This window comes from Ictalurus punctatus, chromosome 14, assembly GCF_001660625.3.
Source record: "Ictalurus punctatus breed USDA103 chromosome 14, Coco_2.0, whole genome shotgun sequence".
NCBI classification, from domain to species: Eukaryota; Metazoa; Chordata; class Actinopteri; order Siluriformes; family Ictaluridae; genus Ictalurus; species Ictalurus punctatus.
The window spans coordinates 6261506-6281086 of NC_030429.2; the positions used below are offsets into that span (position 1 = coordinate 6261506).

Consider the following 19581-nt stretch of genomic DNA (forward strand, 5'->3'; position numbering starts at 1 on the left):
TCTAAAGTACAGCATGCTGTGGTAAGAGCGAGGTTGGACTGGGTGCTTGTGGTGATAGAGAGATTGAGAAAGATGGAAAATGGGGGAAGGGTTGATAATTCAGAACATGTTTTCTTACAGCCTGGAGGCGGTCTGGGGTCTACATAGGATGTGTGTTATGAGTTTCCCTGATTAAGGGGAAAAAAACAGTCTGTAAATGTGTAGTTCAGTCCAAGAGAGTGACCAGACCCTGTCTAAACATGGAGAGCTTATGATACATGGGTCATTTGAGTGATGGAATGATCAAGTCTTCAAAACGTATACAGTACATTGGCTAGATGAAAATGACCTGCATGTTAAACATACTTCCCTTTTGCTCAAAACACCAAAGATGGTTCTAGTTCATTGGTTCTGCGAGGATGAGGAGTACAATCAGTTGCTCACTGGGTGTAAGAGGAGTTCAAACAAGTCTTTCTGACAACCAGCTTTCAAGAGGTGTGACTAACTGCAGTCCAACTAAAGCTGTCACCATAAAACTACCCCAACACTAATGCTGTGAATTCCAACAACTCCTGACATGAAACACTTAAATTCTTGGGTCAAACATGTCCCGTATCTGCTTGGCTGGCACCTATTGTTGTCAATTTGCACTGGTTTTCCAGCCCCTTTTCAGCATTGCTTTCATCACTTTGGGCCCTGACATATCCCGCACAAAAACATGAGGCATAACAAGCGGAGGTTCATCAACAGGGCCAGGAAAGAACCACGCAGTACACCATTTCTAGGAGTCCCATGCATGACAAGCCAGGAATAAGACAAATGGGCCTCTGGAGCAAATGGAGTATAAATTTCTGGTGGTTGAAAGGCATGAAATGACTGCAGGGATATGCAGGGATGTTCCAGTCATGCCATTCCATTCCATGCAAAAAATTTATTGGTCAAAAAGGATGAATGGTATAATGGGCATTATAAGAGCTGTGGCCATACCAATATGGCAAGGGTACAATCAAAAATAGGATGATAAATTATACTCGGTACGCAGTTAATTACAATGTTCCCACATCCTTATTTTAGTTCATAATTAGTCCATTCTTTTGAAAAATTGTAAGCCAGTTCAGCTTAAAGTCCCACTAGATGAAGACTCAACACAGCACTGACATGCCAAGGAAGCTTAAGGTGAGTGACATTGAGCTAGTACAGATTTTTCTATTCCGGGATTGTGTGTGGATCGATTACAAGGCACTGTAAGGCAACACCTACCATCTGGGAAGCTTCAGATCCCAATCTGTTACTTCCCAAAACTCAGGACCAATTCTTGGTCAAGACTAAGTCACATGACTAATACGCAGCAGTTTTGTTTTCTTCACTCGACATTGTGACCTGTGGTGTTAATGTGGAGGATAGTGTTGCTTTAAATTTTGTAGACATACCTTGAGATAGATGGACTATACCATGGATGCTTATGGTCTGTTGCCTTTCTGAGGCTGCTCTGGAAATGGTTCTCAAAAACTTGCTGGAATTAAGGACATGATTCTGCTGAATTGATTGAGAGGATGGACTTGTGCTTTATTATAGACTGATGACCTTTGACATGGCTTACTGGGAAAAACATTAGTTCCTTGCTGTGCAGCCAACTGGTCAGAATAAGCAAGGACTCCACATGATTAATGGCAAGCTGCAGGAAAGAAAGAGGGAAAGTTTCTGGTCCAGTAGAGTTACTTAATAACCACAGATTTATATGGCAGTCCATTTCAGAATACCTCACACAGACGTCTTATGAAAAATACATTCATGAAATAGTAATTCATCACAAAATACTGGCATTTTCAATCGACCGCATACACTTCATTCTTCCCATTCATCTCACTCTAACTTGTGAAATCGTTAAATTTGTTTAGGACTCATCAGGATATGTGCCTTCCCTGGAAAAGAGGACATATTCTCACGAGACTTACCAGGTAACCAAAGGTTAAGTGTAGCCAAATAAATATTTTGCCACTGTGTTCTGTTATCTTGGCATATTCCTGAGTAAATAATTCAGCATGGGTTTGGATATGTGTGTGTGACTGCAGAGCGGAGAGTAGTGTTTTCCCCTTCCCCCCTCTCACTTTCCGTCGCTCTAAGCCGATAGGCTGCTGTCAGAGAGTGATTGGCTGTGAGGGCTCGAGCAGCTGCACGAATGCGCTCAACTCAGGAGAGACGGGGAGGGAGGGAGGAAAGCCAAAGAGAGAGAAATCAAGCGCTCTATACGGTGTTCTCCGTACTCTCTGCACCCCATACCGCCGTTCCCGCTTCCATTTCATGTTCGGATCTCTTTAATTGCATTCCAGAGGAAATTTGTGTGCAGCAGCTGGCTTTCAGACTAAAGGAAACTGCCGGGAATTGTGGACGACCCCTTGAAAAGGAAACTGGGAATCGGGAGAAAAGAACAAAAGGGGAACCTAGCAGTGGATGGTACGGGAGCTTGATGCGTCCTCTCTGTCTTTCATAGCGTCAGAGAAGGTTTATCTTCTTCACTGTCTCCTCCTGAAACAGTCAAGCTGTCAGCAGCTGTATACTGACAGGCCATGTGTGTGTAAATAAAGCTCTGTGCTCTTATAACCTGGGTATCAAGCCAGCAGTGGGACCCTGGAGGTGCAGCACTTTGAGAAGCACTGCTTGACTAGATCAACAAGTCTGACACGAGACAGCACCTCTGAAAGGCATCTAAATCTCCCACACGAAAAAATGTACTAAACAGTGGTGTGTTTGCTGGAGTTGGTAGGAAAGAGTGCGGCACTGAAACAGATGAGACAGCCTGGAGAATGAGAAAACGAGAGCATGTGTGGGTGTGTGTACTGCTTTGGAATTGTTTTCACTCGGCTGTGCCTCCAGCCCCTTCCACGTTTAGAAAGCCACACGTGCATGTAGCAGTGTTTATCTTTCTGTCACCAGTGCTTCGGATCATGGGCGGCTCTCTCTGTGTCTTCTGGTGTAGGTTTTCATGCAGGAATGTGATGTATTGGATCACTGTAATGTCTGCCTGAAGAGATTCAGTGTTCCCTCTCACATTACAAGAAGATATCATGCTGACTCTTCGCTATATTTTTTTTATGATATAATTTGTATTGGCAATGATGACTGAAGGAACATTAGTGTTGAATTGAAGGCTGCTGCTGACCTCCTCAGTAGCACCCTATTTCAAAATTTTTTTAAAGTCTAATTTGTTTTTAGTGGATTCTTTTGTGTTGGCCGTGCTCCACTAGTGGAGCGTAGCTTTGCTGAATTAAGCTATTGTTTGAACCGGGAGTTCTCTCACGCTGCAGACATTCAGCTGTTCCTGCACCCCTGCAACCCCTAAACCCAGCAAGACCACCCCTCCATCCATCCCTCCCTCCCTGATCCCTTCATCTGTCCCCACCAATCCTCCTCTTCTTCAGTCCTTATGGTGGAGAAGCTTGAGTGTGTTTGTGTGTGTTTGTGTTTGTGTAATTGTGTGCATGCCGCTCCATGCATGTAAAGCTGTAACTCTAAGCCTGGATTAGGAATCTAGAGGGTATTGAGCAGCTGGATATATCTTTCCAGAATTAATGCTTAAACAGGAGACAAGGACAATTTGCTCCTTGAGGATCATTCAGATTTGAGCTGTTTGCATGAACCACCCTGCATGTGGCATCAGAGGGAAGGGAGAGAGTTAAGCACCACTTCTGTTGAGGCTAGCCATGTGGGGAGTGTAAGTGTGAGGCTTGGGATTCAGGAGGTGCAGCTGAGCGGCCATGAAGAAAACGCGCAGCACCACTCTACGCAGGGCCTGGCCCAGTTCGGACTTCTCCGACCGGGTCTCGGAACGCACCCGTTCACGCAGCGAGAAGGACTACCGACTCTATAAGCACTACCCCAAGCCCTTCATTACCCACTCGGTCTCTCATTCGCCCCGGATATACATGCCTACAGGTGGGTCTGCTTATGATGCCATATGATGCACATTGCTTCCTCTTCCAGGTTACGTGTCTGTAAAGAAATTCAATAAGCCTCACGAATTAATGAATGTGATGTTCTTCAGGATGTATATATCTGGCTGTAGCATTGCTGACATAATCCACTAAATAATATACATCTTCATCATACTGTCATTTTGTACACACTGGAAATGTTCTTCTGTTTAGAGAGTAAGTTGTAGTCGGTTTGGGATCAGGAGATTTAGTTGCTATTGGTGTTCTGCTAAAAGCATGCCTTTCAAGGCCACGAGATACAGGTCACCTACTTTTAGGAGTCTGTAGTCCTTCCCTCGGTTGCAGCATCTGCTGGTGAGGCATTGCAGATGATGGCGGCCATTTAAACATTTGCTGTATGATATGGCATGAACAGTTTGTCTAAGTTTGTTTGGGCAAACTTGCTAACAAGCTTGGCTTTAATAGTCTATGCACATCAATGGGCATTTTGACACAATGTGTTCAGTCCACAATAGATATACGATGGTGCCAGGAGGTTTTCTGTTGGGCATTAATAAAGCGTCATTTATAATGTATTTACGCAATCCCACATCAGAAAATCTTTCTAACGTCCAATATACCCACAGACACAACCCAGATCCATGTCCTGTACCATGTATAGATCCATGTACAATGCACAAGCCAGATGGGTGATCTGAAAAAAACAAAACAAAAAAAAAAAACATGTTCCTGCAGGTGCAGAACTCACTATTATTGCATTTTCTTTCCTGCTAATAAGAGCGTTGGAAAAGGATGGGTGTTAATATTTAATCTCCACTTGATTTGCATGATGCAGGGGGCATCAATGAAGTTGACAGCCCTCTGCTTGGGTTCAGCTTGAAGCTAAAACTTGGAGCCAGAAGTGTCCTGTGGTGTCTCTTTTCCAATGTACCACACGTTGGGCCCGGAAATTCGTTTGTTTTCCTGACTTGTGCCCAGTGTCAGCGGAAAGTGAATTGTGGCTCAGTATTTGGCAACCGAAAAAGGTAAATGTCCAGCTCAAATATATGCATGGTAGCATGAGAACAGCTAGAGATCAGTTTACTTAATCATAGGGAAGGAGAGCTGAAGGTTTTTCAGCTTCAGAGCGCTCATTCAGCACAGAGAAAAATGCTGAATGGATGCACAGCAGGAGCTGCCAAGTTCACATTGGTTCAACGACTCTTCATGTTTCCTAGCAACATTGAGGGTTAGAGGTTAAATGATTGTGGCCATTATGGAAAATGAGTATGATTTAGATTACAAAGGCCTAGCATAAGAGAAAATGACTGGGGAAACAGAACTGGGCCTGTTCCTGTTGAGCTGTTAGTGGAAGATACCGTTTCGTAACACACTTTGATTTATAGATGTATGCGAATTTAGAATTCATAATGCTGTATACTTGCTTCAAAAACAGTCACTTTTCATCTTTACTGCCATTCAAAATGGAGGGAGTGGGACTTGAGGCCAATTTTGTTCTAAGGCAAGCATCTGTATAAGGTGCTGATGTTTTCCTATAACTTCTGAATGAGGTGAAATAGTAATGGTCAACTCAAAGAGAAACCGAGTTGCTATTCTTTTAATAGCTATTAAAATAAAACCATGCAAACAGTGAATTATTGCTAATGGCATGACTTCAGCATATTAAATCTGTCAGAATTGCCTCACATGGTACTGTGGTGATGATGTTGCTGCTCGAGTAAGCATACGGATTGTGACCCCATGCCAAGAGGTTCCTGGCGCTAGTTGTATTAAGCAGTGACCACACAATCAGCATCATTGTTGTGAGATCAACAGTGCAAGCTCTGGGGTAGCATACAAGCTGTGACTAGGTTAGGCTCCATCCTGTTCTTTTTTGTTTTATCGCTGTAATTATTTCTTTTTCTCTCTCTTTTTTTCCCCCCTTTCATTTTTTTCAATGCTTGTCTTATTTTTATGTTTTCTTTATGGATTTTTTTGTGCAGACAAGGACCGGTGTCTTAATTTTTTTCTTAATTATCTTGTCAAATCTTGAGTAACAGGATCGTCAAACCTGTTTCTGAAGCTCTAACCCCCCAGAGAACCGCTGCCACTTTAATATAATACACCTCCTTCTAATGTTCGATTGTTTCCAAGGATCTTTATTAACTGCATGTTATAATAGCTGTAGATCTTCAGGTGTCACTATAGCTGCAGATCTTTAGTCTCTAAAAAATCCATCAGATTGCATTTACTACAACAATTTATGCCCAAGACTCTCACCTGTCCTTCAGTAGATAACTTCACTTGGATCCTGTAGTACCTAAAAACTGCAGCTGTAATCATAAAAGACCCTGATGCCCATACTGAGGATCCTTTCAACACACTCTGTACTGTCTGAGTTTAGAGTATACAATTGTGGAAGAGTAGTTGTTTATAATCCCACTGTCCGGTGTCACCCAGAAGAGAATGGGTTCCCTTTTGAGTCTGGGTCCTGTCAAGTTTTCTTCCTAATATCATCTTTGGGAGTTTTTCCTTCCTGCCACTGTTGCCCCTTGCTTGCTCATTAGGAATCTAAATCTGTATCCTGATTTCTGTTAAGTTGTGTGTGTCTTTTGTTCAAGCTATACAAAGAGAACCGAACTGAATCGAACGTTAGGAGTTTTCAGTGCTGCAGATCTTGAGGCTCCTCAGAAGTCTTCAGGAGATTTCAGAGCTGCAGATCTTTTTGGATCTTGAGCTTGGGATTAAACACTGCCGGACTGCAAGGCTGTGTGATCAGGGCTAAGTTTAGATCTCTCAAAAATAGTCTGGGATTTAACAACGGTATTCAAAGTAATGTTAATCTACAGTGATCTTCATGCTAGGATGTTTTTGGCAAAGCAGGCCTCAGCCAGTTAGGAAGTGCCGGATTCCAGATTAATGCGAAGAGTATTTGGGTTTCCATTCTGGTTGATATCTTGCAGCCTGATGAAATACAGCTTTTAGAATCGCTATGTAATTATTTTGACTAACTTCTTTTGGCTACAGTTCCCCGGACTGTTGTGGTGTACATTTCAACATTCACAAGCCTGAGTCTCCACTGTGCTATTCTAGTGAACAAAGAGTGTTCCAGTTTGAATGTCTAAAAGTTTTTCAGTGGGTTTTCATTTTCTGGTCATCGAGTTTTTGAGTTTGTGTTATCTCACCTGGCTATCACACAACCTAAAATTATACAAACAGGGGCTTTTTGGAGAAGGTCCCAGATCCATTAGGAAGATTGACTGTGTCTGTGTGAGCGAGAGAACGAGAGGGAATGTATAAGTTGAGAATGCATCATTAATTCATGGCGGTAAAGAGGATGTCTGTGGTTGTGGTTGTGCAGACGGCCAGAGAAAGGTTCGTGAAGAAGGCCAGAGAGAGTTGAAGAAGGCCTGAAACGATCCCGACCATTTCAGGAAAATTTCCCATCTTTTAGTCTGAAACTTTGACTGTCTTTTAAAAGTCACACATAACCCTATAAGGAGAGGTCCCAAGTTTTCAAGGATTTGACAAATCGCATGCGCATGCACAAATCCAGTCTCACACGGACACAGAAGTGCCAAGCTGAACCTCTTGAGTTCTATTGCATAAAAAAGCTTGCTTTGAACATTAATAAATGAGACATTCATTCATTTTCATAATGAATAATTGTATTTGGTGTTTTTTTTTTTCTTACCATAAATCATGCATTAAACAGCCCCACCCATCATCGTTGTGGTTTCAGTAACACACATTAGAAGTGCTTTTATGAATTGAAGGGCAATCCCAAGTATTAGTAGCAGCCTGCCTGGGCCTGAAGACTTGTAGCGTTTCCAGGCAGGACAAAAAAAAACAAAAAACAAAAAAAAACCCTGCTTTATCTGTGCATGCATCTGTGCAAATAATCGTATACAACTGAAAGAATCAAGTGAGCAGAATGTGTTCCTTCATTCCTTCATGTGCTCAGAAAAAAATAATCATGAAAGCTTTGCATATTCCAGATCCATCAAAACATTTGTGCATTTTAGGGCAAGATTATACACGAGAATGACAGCATGTGTGTGTCATTTTTTTTTTTTTTTTATCACATTACTGTCTGCTCCATGTCAAACAAGCTTAGGACTGCATCTGACAGTCATAACAATGTTGTGAATGGGGAAAGCTCTGTTTCTCTGGTTTCAGTCATCAGTGTTTCGTCTGCTGATGACAGCGTGTTAGCTTAGCACACAGTAAAATCATCAGCGCTGAATTGAACCCTTATAGAGTTACGCTGGAAGTAATTTGACCTACTGGTGGTGATGCTGTGTAGCAAGCTTGGCGTCAACAGTCGAACACTGTCTCGTAAGCGAATCCTCACAGAGGCGGGTTGGCTGGAATTCAGAGGAACCCGTCTTCGATCTTCGGTCTGATTGGTTGGCCTCAGTCTGAATCCTTGGCTCATCAATTGCGATGTTTCAGCGTGCATTTCAATTTTGGATCGCACAAGACATTTTCTGGATCGCTTTCTTTCTCTTTTCATATTTTTTTTCCCTCCTTTATTTTTCTCTCACCAAATACAAATAAAGAACATTGACAAAGGAATTTAGACCGTTTCTAAAATACTCACTTAAAACATTAGCTAGTTCATAGCAGTGGCACATCGAGTGTGTCATACTCGTATAAAACAGGCTTTTAGACAGGATCATTTAGTTTTTAGGGCTAGAACAGTCCTCTCCAAATACATTAAAGATTATATCTCAATAAACAGGACACTTTTAAAGCTTGGATATGTGTTTTTTCCAAGCTAAATCTGTACATTTTTTTCATTAAACTGTCTAACTGTAGGTTGAACTTCCAGACACATTGTCTTATGGCATATATTCATAATACACTAATGTGATTACCATCTGTGACAGAATATATTGGTGAAAGCTGCTACCCATGTCTTGTGTTCATTCACAGTCTAAATGTCTGAGTTTATTATATTTTATTACAGACACCTGAAAACATAACTGTCTACTCATCCACAAAACCCCACATGTTAACATCTGCAGAAAGTTGTCTTTGTATTTCTGCTCTTCTGTATTTAAAGAAAAAAGAGCAGTTATGGGCCGAGGTGGGACAGCAAGCTAGTGCTTCGGCCTCACAGTTCCGGATCTTAACTCTGTGTGGAGTTTCCCATGTTCTCCCCGCGTCCACATGGGTTTCCTCCAGGTTCTCTGGTTTCCTCCCACCTCTCAAAAACATGTCAGTAGGTGGATTGGCCAAGATAAATTCATATTTGAGCAATATCATTCTAGCAAGAGTGCGGTTATACTGTATAACCACACGATTTCGCACAACAGTTCTATAAATAAGAAACTTGATATCGGGTAAGTGGCATTCGTAAGTAACAAATGTCCTGTTTATTTTTGCTCCGCTAGCATAAATGGATCCTAAAGAGGCTGCACTCACTTTATATCACGTCGGCTAGCACACTAGCTAGCTCACAATGATTTGTACGTTCCTGTTCAAGATGCTTCCGGGAAAATTGGTGTCTTGTCTTCCTTTTCATCTTCATCTGATGAGCTTTTTTATATGTTAAGTCGAAAGTATCGCTTGCCATGTTCACTGATGATGTCGCTAATGCTACTGTGATAAACGTTTTGGACTAGGAAGTGGGTTTTATTTCTGGCCAACACAGACGAGCGGATTGATACATACAGTGAACGTCCCAGTGTGGTTATAGAAAATGTAGGCACTATCGGAACACTGTAGAAACCGTCAAATTAGTGGACCGGAAGTAACTGTTGTATAATATTAACCCAATATTCAGGTCTCTCCCTTCCTCGCCAATGCCCTGAGTGTGTTGTTTTAATTCCCTGTACTTCCAGAGAGCCGCTACTGGCCCCTTGAGTAAACACCCTTAACCTCATTTGTATGCTCACATTGTATGGCTTGTCTCGGCTGTAAATCTTTTCAGATAAAAGATTCTACCAAACGAATAAATGTAAACGCACCCTTCAGGATAGTAAACCACCAGAATGCGTCTCCCTGCCATGACCGTCTTCATGTCGTCCAGCCGACCGTAAGTCATAATAAAAATGTATTGTGTTTCTGTCAACATTTTATGACCGTTCTTCAATCTGCCATGCTTCTCTTGGTCTTCCAGGATCCCACTATAAACACTGATCCATTCAGTGACAGCTTCACGGCCTGTCTTAGCCGTACGCATTCTGGCGTTCACTTTGTGTCTGAGGTGAAACTCGCAGTCATGGTTTCAATCCTGTGGCCGTTTCTTGTTTTAATCTTGGCTCATGAATAGCATATCTTTGGGGAAAAGAATAGTGCCATAAAAAAAACGTTTTAATGCAGAAACGATTGTCATCACCTTTTTAAAAAAAAAAAATTTGATAGATTGTTGAGTATCTTCCCAGTATCTTTTATGTCCAGATTCGTATTCTTCTTTTCCCGTTAATAGCTCAGTATTCATTTAGTGGTATGTATATGTAGTGTGTGGAAAGTTCTCCACTATATTAGACTGTGTTATGGCATACACCGAATGTGGTTAATAAATTTATATGTATATTTGGCATGATTAATGGCAGGCTTATTTTCATACCAGTGTTGCGTGAGTGCCTGCAGTTCATCATCCCACTTCTATTATAAAATGTTACGTTACAGGTTGCAGTCCTCTACCGATGGGAAACTTCTGTGAACGGTTACAGCTTGAGATTTACATAATGACTCATTTGCAACCCTCTTAATCGTTTTCGGTATCTGAATATTTGTTGTAGTTGGCTTTGAACTTTCCGCAGGATGAAAAATTGTATGCAGATTTGCAGGGAAGCCTGAAAGACTCAGTAGAGTTTCTTTGTGCTATACAGGATAATTACATTTTGGCTTGGCTCCCACCATGCTTTTGGAGGAATATCAAAGTGTAGCGACTGCACTTGCATGAAATATTCTCGTGCTTAAATAAAATTAGATTTCTCTCTTTGCTGTTCTGTTTGCGGGTTGGCACAAACAGGCAAGGTGCTCAAACCTCTTTTTGTTTATTTTGCTTTAACATCTTTAAACGTTATTTATTGTCAGAGTTGGTCCTAGAGAGCCCGTAATTGGTCCAGATACTATTCATGGTCATATCTATTAGTTTGCCGAATTTCATAATTTTCCTACTTGCGGTTCATAGGGCTTCCATAGACTCCCAGTGGGGAATAATAATAATAATAATAATAATAATAATGGGAAAAATAACATATACAATACGTGTCTACACACCTTCGGTGCTTGGCCCCTACTAATAATATCTTTTATTCATAATATGCTTTTCTTACACTCAAAGCACACTATAAATAAAAAATATTATTTTATTATTATTATTATTATTATTATTATTATTGTATTATCAAGTATTATTACTCGATTATAATAAAAAAAATCCTTGTGGAACATTTCACGTAATCAAATATTCGGTAAGTGACACCAGTCTGAGGAAGATGTTTAAATGGCGATTTTTACAGAGCATTTTTGATCCGTTCAGTGAGCCGTTTTACTGTGTTTAACAGACTACACTTTCAGAAAGCAGTTTTGGAGCACATGCTTAGAATGTCTGTTATAATGTCCAAGGTTAAAAGTGCTATATAAATAAAATTGAATTGAATTGAAAGCTCATCTTTAGAAGACAGAAAGTACGGGATGCGACAAGGGAAAATTTTACTGTTTACACTTCAGGCAGTCCCTCCAGAATTTTGCGATTTTACAAAATCCATTAAATGCAGCAATATTTGGAAGAGCTTGCAATTTTTTAACAATTACCACAGATTTTCCACAGATGTGAACCGAGACACATCATGTGACATAATCACAACGCACATTCAGCCAAAGCCCTCTTCGATTCATGTGCATTGAACATGAGTACAGCTAAAATGTCTCATTTAGCAACGAACATCACTGTGAAAGACCGTGCAAAACAATTTCGTGCAATTGCAATTTCGCCAGTTAAAGTAGTTTTCTGAAAGAATAAAAAAAGAAAAAATTTGAAAAAGGCCACAGTAAAATCAAGCTTTTTTGGGTGCAACAATCACGAGAACTCTGTGAAATCCTGTACAGACTGTTCAGGTGTACTTGACAGTAACATTATTACTCTGATTCCAACAATGTTAATTTAAATCGGATTAAACCACCTGAGAAAATGTCCGTATCCGCAATCAGACATACCTCACTCACAAGCAATTGGCTTTCACCCGAGACAGCGCAGAAGATATGCGCAAAATGTAGTTTAGCTTGTGGGAGGACTGGGAGGGAGTATGTCTCTGCTTGCCATGTCTACCCATAATCCCCCTCTCTCCGTCTCGACACAGAAGTATATGACAACTTTATTTATGTATGTATGTATGAATTTATTTATTTATTTTTAGCTCGATACTTTCTTACTCTTAATATAATATATAATATATTTGTGTATATACATTTATAAAAAAATATTTTTGCTATTTGTATATACATTATCGGATTAAGGATCAAATTAAGTATATTTATAGCGCTTGTATGTAGGATTTATCTAGAAAAAAAACTAATGTTAATAATTTGTAGGTTTGTACAAGACGCAATATGATATCAATATGTGACGCTGAGTTTTGTAAGCTAATACAGCATATTGAGCCTTGTTACACAGTGCTTAGTAGATGCAAATTTACTTTTAGTTAAATGTCTACCAGAAATGTACAACATAGTTGCAGCTCATGGTCAGGAGCTCCTGGTACAGACGTCTCAGCCCTCTAGAATTGTCGATGCATCACTATAAAAAATTTCGGCTGAAAATTTTCAACCCTTGGCTGAAAGAGAAAAAAGGCCGAAAATGTGAACCAAAATATATGCTGCCATAAGTGCTATAAGTGCTCGGCGCTCAGATTTCACTCTCGAGCCAGCCAGTGGTTATCGTTGCATTGCAACATTACTGGATCCACGATTTAAAGGACATTATTTTGTTTCGTTTGCTGTTGTTTTGCACAATAACCTTTAATTAACGTGGTAATATGTTTACATACCTAGTTGATTACTTGACTGCTGTTTAGCATATCATAATAGTTTTCTAGAACTTTGCATTGTTTGGATAATTGGCTAAAAAAAAAAAATATCTGTTAAATTTGTTACAAAACTGAATGAAGAATAATATATTTAATATTGTTTTTGTTTTGGTGTGTTAATTTCAATAAAAGTGTGACCATTTTATAGGTTTGTAGTTTTTAATTCAGATTCTTTAAATTCATGAAATGAATTAAAAAGTCTAGTATTAATATAATTATAGAAAAAAAATATTTTAAAATGGGTTTTTTTAAAAAAATGCAGTTTCGGATTTCGTCCAAGTGCATCCTGAATTTTCGGTTCCCTGCCCTTATATAGAGATAGGAGACCACTGAGCATTTATTAAAGCTTTAGAGTTAGCATTGTTTAACACTTCATGCTTACTATTGGGCTGCTTGGCAGATTTCATTTCAATATGAATTTCACAAGGATATTAGGCATCTGTCAAAAATACAATGATATGCTTTACTGGTTGGTTGTGTAGGTGTGTTTGTTTTTCCTGGTGGCAAGAAAAACACTGACCTCTGTCCACAAACATGGGTACTTGTAAGCTGGACCTGTTGGTGGTTGTTGGTCTGAAGGGAACAATATGTTTCAGTTAGAAAAACGTTTTTATTAAATTATCTAGAAATAAAAATTCCGGTTTATCCTCGAACCACATTGTTTGATGCCATGGAGATTCAGAAGCCCTTCGAGTGCTGTTTAATGCCTGCAGTGCTAGCATGCTAACACTGATACATTGTTTTTACAGTTGAATTTGGAATTTGTATTTTCAAGCAAATATAAAATTGCAGCATATAAACAAGAACATCAGAATTAAAATTTTTGTTAGCAACGTAATTTTGCTAACGTGTAATATCTTATAAAGCTTCATTTTAGCAAGATTCCACATTTCGAATTTGATCATAGCTAGCTGTTCGTGTGTCAATCGATATCCAAAGCATGAAGTCCCGCCTTAAACCTTCTTGTACTGGCGCGACATCAAAATATCTCTGGTTGGACTTTTTCCAACAAAAATAACGCTGTGTAATTTTCACACGTTGCCATGCTTTGGTGCCTGTTGTACTGTAATTCCTTCCTCCTGTATAGCATGATGAATAGCACGAGCTGTGTTTATAATGGATACATTATATACGTCCTTGTGAACGCAGCCTTATTTACTTTGCTTTTATTCCATCTCACACACACGCGCTGCATCGCGTCGTCTCCCTTTGACACAGCAGCTCTCATGCACTCAGAGCAGGGCATGCTGGGATTGAAATGAACTTGTTAACCTATGGCTGCCCCTCGGTTTCCTGATGCAACATTATTCTCTATGTAGAAACACACACACGCTGTGCACCTTCTCTCTGCTCAGATTAACCCAAAACGCCCGCTCTCTTTCCTTTCTAGCTTTTCTTCTTATCTCTCTCTGTCTCTCACTGCAACCCTGAGAGGAAATTTATGTCTACAGAACAGAAGCGTCATCATAAACTGCAATGTAGAGATTTATTTCTAATTAATTTATCTACCAGTTTAACCACATTTTATCATCATGACTCTCTCAGGGCACAGAGCCACTCTGTACAGATGGGGATGGTGTTCATTTGTGCTATTTTTATCCTTTAACACTTTGAAACACACTCGATAAGTGATGGCTGGGACACATAATGTCTAGGCTTGGGGTAATTTTCCATTGAAAACTCTTGTTAGCTTTGGTATGTTCCGTACAAAAAATTTAATTACAAAACATATGTTTGAGTGAATGTATTTGTATCGGACAGCACCGACGCTTTGTTGTATGCAAATAATATAAAAAAAATTCAATACTATATCAGTGAAGCACCATTGGTGTTTTAGAAGATTAATTGTAATTGTAACGCTCTGAGCCAGATGTACATATGAAATTAACGTCACAATATTGGCAGACACAAAATTAGCAAAATCAAAAAAAAATTGTCATAAAATTAGCATTGTCACAATTAAAAATGTGAAGAAAATTCCATCTCTGAAGAAAGTGGGGAGTAAAATGTCACCCTGATGAGATGATATTTAAAGTGCAGCCAGTTGAATTGTTGCTATTGTAAAAATGTGTATCACTTAAATCAATTCTGATCATCAGTCCAAATGGAGATTTATACATTGGATGAATTTATAAATCATCCAATTTATAAATCATCCAATACGTCCTTGATACACCTTATCAAGGACGTAGCAATGTCACAGAATTAACCATTAGCAAAGTCACAGAATTAACGATGTCACAAAATGAACAATTAGTAGTCACAGTATTAACAATTAGCAAAGTCAATTAATTAGCAATGTCAGAGTAAGCAATGTCACAAAAGTGCTGTATAATGTGATAAATTGCTTTCGCTAAATGCGAGGAATTTCATGTAATATTTCATGAAGTATGTGCTGGGACCAGGGTGGCAGTGGAGAAGCAGTATTAATACAGGTAGTTCACCTGAATAATTATTGTATTATAACTAGGGCTGCAACTAATGATGATCAATTCATAATTCATAATCGAATAATCAGCCGGTTATTATTAATTATTTATTTTTCCGATTAATTGGATTAAAAAAAATTAAATTTTTTCATTTATTTAAATTAAAATTTATAATCTGAGTGTTGCATATATAAACTTCAGACTAAAACTTGGTATTAACACAACTGTATGTCCATATATGGATGCAAAAAAAGCACTGATATTTAAACTACAGCCCTAGACTAATAATAAAAGACTCACTTTCACTGCACCTTACGGTTTCTGTTACACACTGCCTTTAGGCGTATTGTTTTACTTATGTTTACTTTGATCATTTTAATTTGACATTACAGATCTACTTGTGCTCCCACTGTTTATCACCGTGTCTACGCTGCGAGTGAGGAGCAACACTTCCTCGTTACTAATAGATCACTTCCGTCATAATAACGAGTGCAAATACAGCATATAATGATGATAAACTTGAATTAAACTAAACCTTTTAAGCAACTCACACCGATTTCCCCAACCCCTTGCACACAGTGGAGCATTTTTGGATAAAAACATAAGCTTGTGCTCGTGCATCACTATCGTGCTTCCGTGCTACACAAGATGTGCTTTGTAAGGTTTACAGGTTACAGTTTTCTCAGTGGCTTAATATAAAATGCTCCCATGCCTTAGAGAACTTGGGTTGCACACTTTTTTTTTCTGCCGTCACTTGACATTTACACCTCCGTCTGATGGGGACTGAGGTCATGTTGGGCATAAAATGTAACATTTGACAAACAGTAAAATTAAGAAATTCATTGTTGTTGATTCTTTCAGCAGAATTGTATTCTGCTAAATGTGCATATGACCTCATGTGTCACTGAGGTCATATGCACACTCAGGTAGTATTGTCTACCTGAGATACTGTATAGGGGTGTACTCACTTTTGTTGCCAGCAGTTTAGACATTAATGGCTGTGTGTTGAGTTATTTTGAGGGGACAGCAAATTTACACTGTTACACAAGCTGTACACTCACTACTTTACATTGTAGCAAAGTGTCATTTCTTCAGAGTCGTCACATTAAAAGATATAATCAAATATTTACAAAAATGTGAGGGGTGTACTCACTTTTGTGAAAGACTGTAATTACAGTTAGTAAAAAGAAAATTTAAAACGTTGGCGTTCCATTTGAGACAATACTACCTTTCTAAAATTCATACACAAGACGGTAAATTGCACAGTATGTTATTTGGGGAACAGCTTTGGTCTGTACTCTCTGCCATGTTTCTGATTGTATGTTTTCGGATCAGAAATAACGCGTTTGAGTAAATGTGCCAGACCAACTAATTGATAATGAGATTCGTTGACAACGATTTTCATAATCAATCATTATCGATTTTATTGATTAGTTGTGGCTCTAATTATTACACACTTGAAGGAAAACAGCCTGCACTGACAGACCTAAAGTATTCCAGTTCTGGGGGAAAGCCATGCTACATCGTCGACCCAGTTCAGATTAACTAATTTCCACATGGTTTTGGAAAGTCTACAAAATCATGCGCAAAATTATCCACCACTAATCACCCAGAGTATAGTACATCGAACAAAACAGCTAAGGAATCAGCCTCAATTCACCTTTCTCCACCCTTTGTTTGGGAAATCCGTTGCAGTAATACCCGTATTGCATTATAATATCTCTAAAGAATTATTGGTACTGCTAATTAAATGCTCAACTAGCTAACAGCTAATATAGCTTGTTATGTAGAACATAGCACAGCTTGAGTACTGTTTAACTAATAGATAGAAACGTATGATTGTATGGTTTTTGGCTGGTGGTGTTTTCATTTTGTCAGCTTGTTCCTCCTCATAGATGTGGCTATGCCACTTTTTTAAAATTTGAGTACAACTTGTGTAATCATTTGGATAGAAATGTCACTTGTGTGGTTACTTAAACTGCTCAGCCTTTTGAGCTTTATTATTCTTTGGATATTGAGAAACACTCATGTTTCTGCACGTTTTGTCCCAGGATCTTTTCATAAATAAATATTATATTAACCCTGCAGTATCAGCGAAGATTGGTAATTGAAAAACCGCTTTGTTTTTCTTTTATTGGGGTGTGTGCTAGTGTTGTGCTTTCATTAAGCAAATTTGAATGTGTGCACTTCTGTTTAAGAGTGCCTGAGAATGTGTTCAAGGTTGTGTCTTTTAGTGCTTGTTAGTGTTGCATTAAGAATAGCAGGCATAACTCTCGGCACTTTATGGCACGTCCTACTTTTTTTTATGGCCACACAATTTTCTCTCTCACGCCCTTTTCACTTGTTTTCTCTCATGTGACATTAATCTCATTGCAGGTAGGAAGCAATCTCAAATCCAGGCTGTTTGGTATTTCATTTTTCACACTGTTCGATTTAAATAGTAGTTTCTGAGATCACGTTACTGCTTGGTGCTGTTTGTTTGCTTCATGTTTCCATAGTGTGTCTGCACAGCGAGCTGATTTGAATGATAAAGCAGAACCAGATGAAAGTGCATACGCTGAAGCCTGCGCTCAGGGTTTCAATGCAAATAATGAGGTTGTTTTACAATAGTTTGTTATTTTGGTTTGTAGTGCATCATGAAATTTAATGGGAAATGTGAAAGAGTTGTTATTATTATGCTGGAGCTGCTATGACCTGAAGTGTTTTTTTTCTCTAAAGTGCTAATACTGAGTCCACTTTACTCTAAAAACTTGAGTGGCTGAAGCAGAATCACAGCAAGCCAAAATATGTTACAGCTAAACTAAACATAGATAAACTAAACACATATTGTCCAATCAAAGAATAAATTACACAAAAGGACACATGACAGATCTGTAAGTTTAATGTGTTTTTTTGTTTTGTTTTGTTTTGTTTTGTGTTTTTGGACTGAACAAAAGGGTTACGGCTTTTTTTTGTTTTCCATGCTTGGTATTGGGAGGAAATAGGTCATGAACCCAGTGGACTTGGAAAAACTTTTTTAATATATAATAAAAACAAATGCAGCTACCTAACTGCTCTTTAAGTGTGTGTAATAGTTTGTTCCACATCATACATTTTGTTCCATTGAAGAAACCTTTTGATATAATGTAGGGTTTCCCAACCATGGGTTTGTGGTAGCATTGCAGGTGGTTTGTAAGACAGTGATAAAATGTCAGTGACACATTAAAGTAAAAATAAAATGATAAACTATAAAAAATTAAACTATATAATCTTCTATATAAACTTAAGCCTCATAATTCTGTCTGTACAGGATTTCGCCAAGTTTTTTTTGTGATCAAGCCAAAAATGCTTGATTTTTCTGCAGCTTTTTTCAAAATTTACAATTCGACTTACTGAATTTTTTTGTGGAAAACGTCTGGGTTACGCATGTAACCCTGTTCGCTGAGAATGGAATAAGACGTTGCCTGAACTTTACGCTGTGGGAAGCCTGTGAACCATCTCGTTCCCTTCTCAGGGAACAGGGTTACATGCGTATCCCAGACTTTCCCTTTCAAAGGGAACTCAACGTTGGGTGAGCTTCACGCTATGGGAATGAGAATACTGAGGGCATGGCCTGTTGAAAAGATCAGAGCCTGAGGGTCACTGCAAGACACTCAAGCCCGCTGTGGAATGTATATCCAGGTTGTAATATCGAAGGAATGTGTGCAGTGTAGACCACCCTGCTACAGCACACACATCCTGTAAGGGTACCCCTTTGGCCAAAGCCTTCAAGGAGGCGACCCCCCCAGTGTAATGAGCCCTTATGCCCATTGTCAGAGGCATTGTGAGACCGTACTGCTTATTGCTTCCAATATCCAATTAGTGATGCGCTGCTTCGACACAGCATCACTTCTACTCTCACTGTCAAAGCAGACCAGCAGCTCCTCCAACTTACGCCGCTGGCCAGAGTGGTGGACGTAAGTACAGAGAGCTCTTACTGGATACAGTCGGTGCAATTTCTCTTGTTCTGGTGTGAGGAATGGAGGAGGGCAGAAAGCCTGCAACACTACCGGCTAGGGAGCAGACATAGGCACTTTAGAAATATAATCCGACCTAGGATATAGGAAGGCCTTGACTAATCCAGGGGCAAAGTCAGGGCAGGAAGTGGCAACAGAGAGAGCTTGTAGATCTCCTACTCGCTTGAGAGATGTCAGGGCCAGCAGAAGAGCTACCTTTATAGTCAGAAGCTTCTCTGAGGCT

General features: G+C 39.4%; 1 protein-coding gene across 4 annotated transcripts in view; it reads left to right on the top strand.

The window, feature by feature from the left end:
* Positions 1–19581, top strand: part of stox2b (storkhead box 2b) — an 84515-nt gene that overhangs the window by 29086 nt on the left and 35848 nt on the right. Inside the window, exon 1 of one of the 4 annotated variants that reach the window (XM_017485336.3) lies at positions 2135–3912. The exons of the other annotated variants lie outside the window; for them this stretch is intronic. Within the exon in view, the coding sequence (XP_017340825.1) occupies positions 3735–3912 (178 nt within the window). The 5' untranslated portion in view covers positions 2135–3734. Of the gene's footprint in view, positions 1–2134; positions 3913–19581 lie in introns of those variants that run through there. 4 annotated transcript variants of the gene reach the window in all.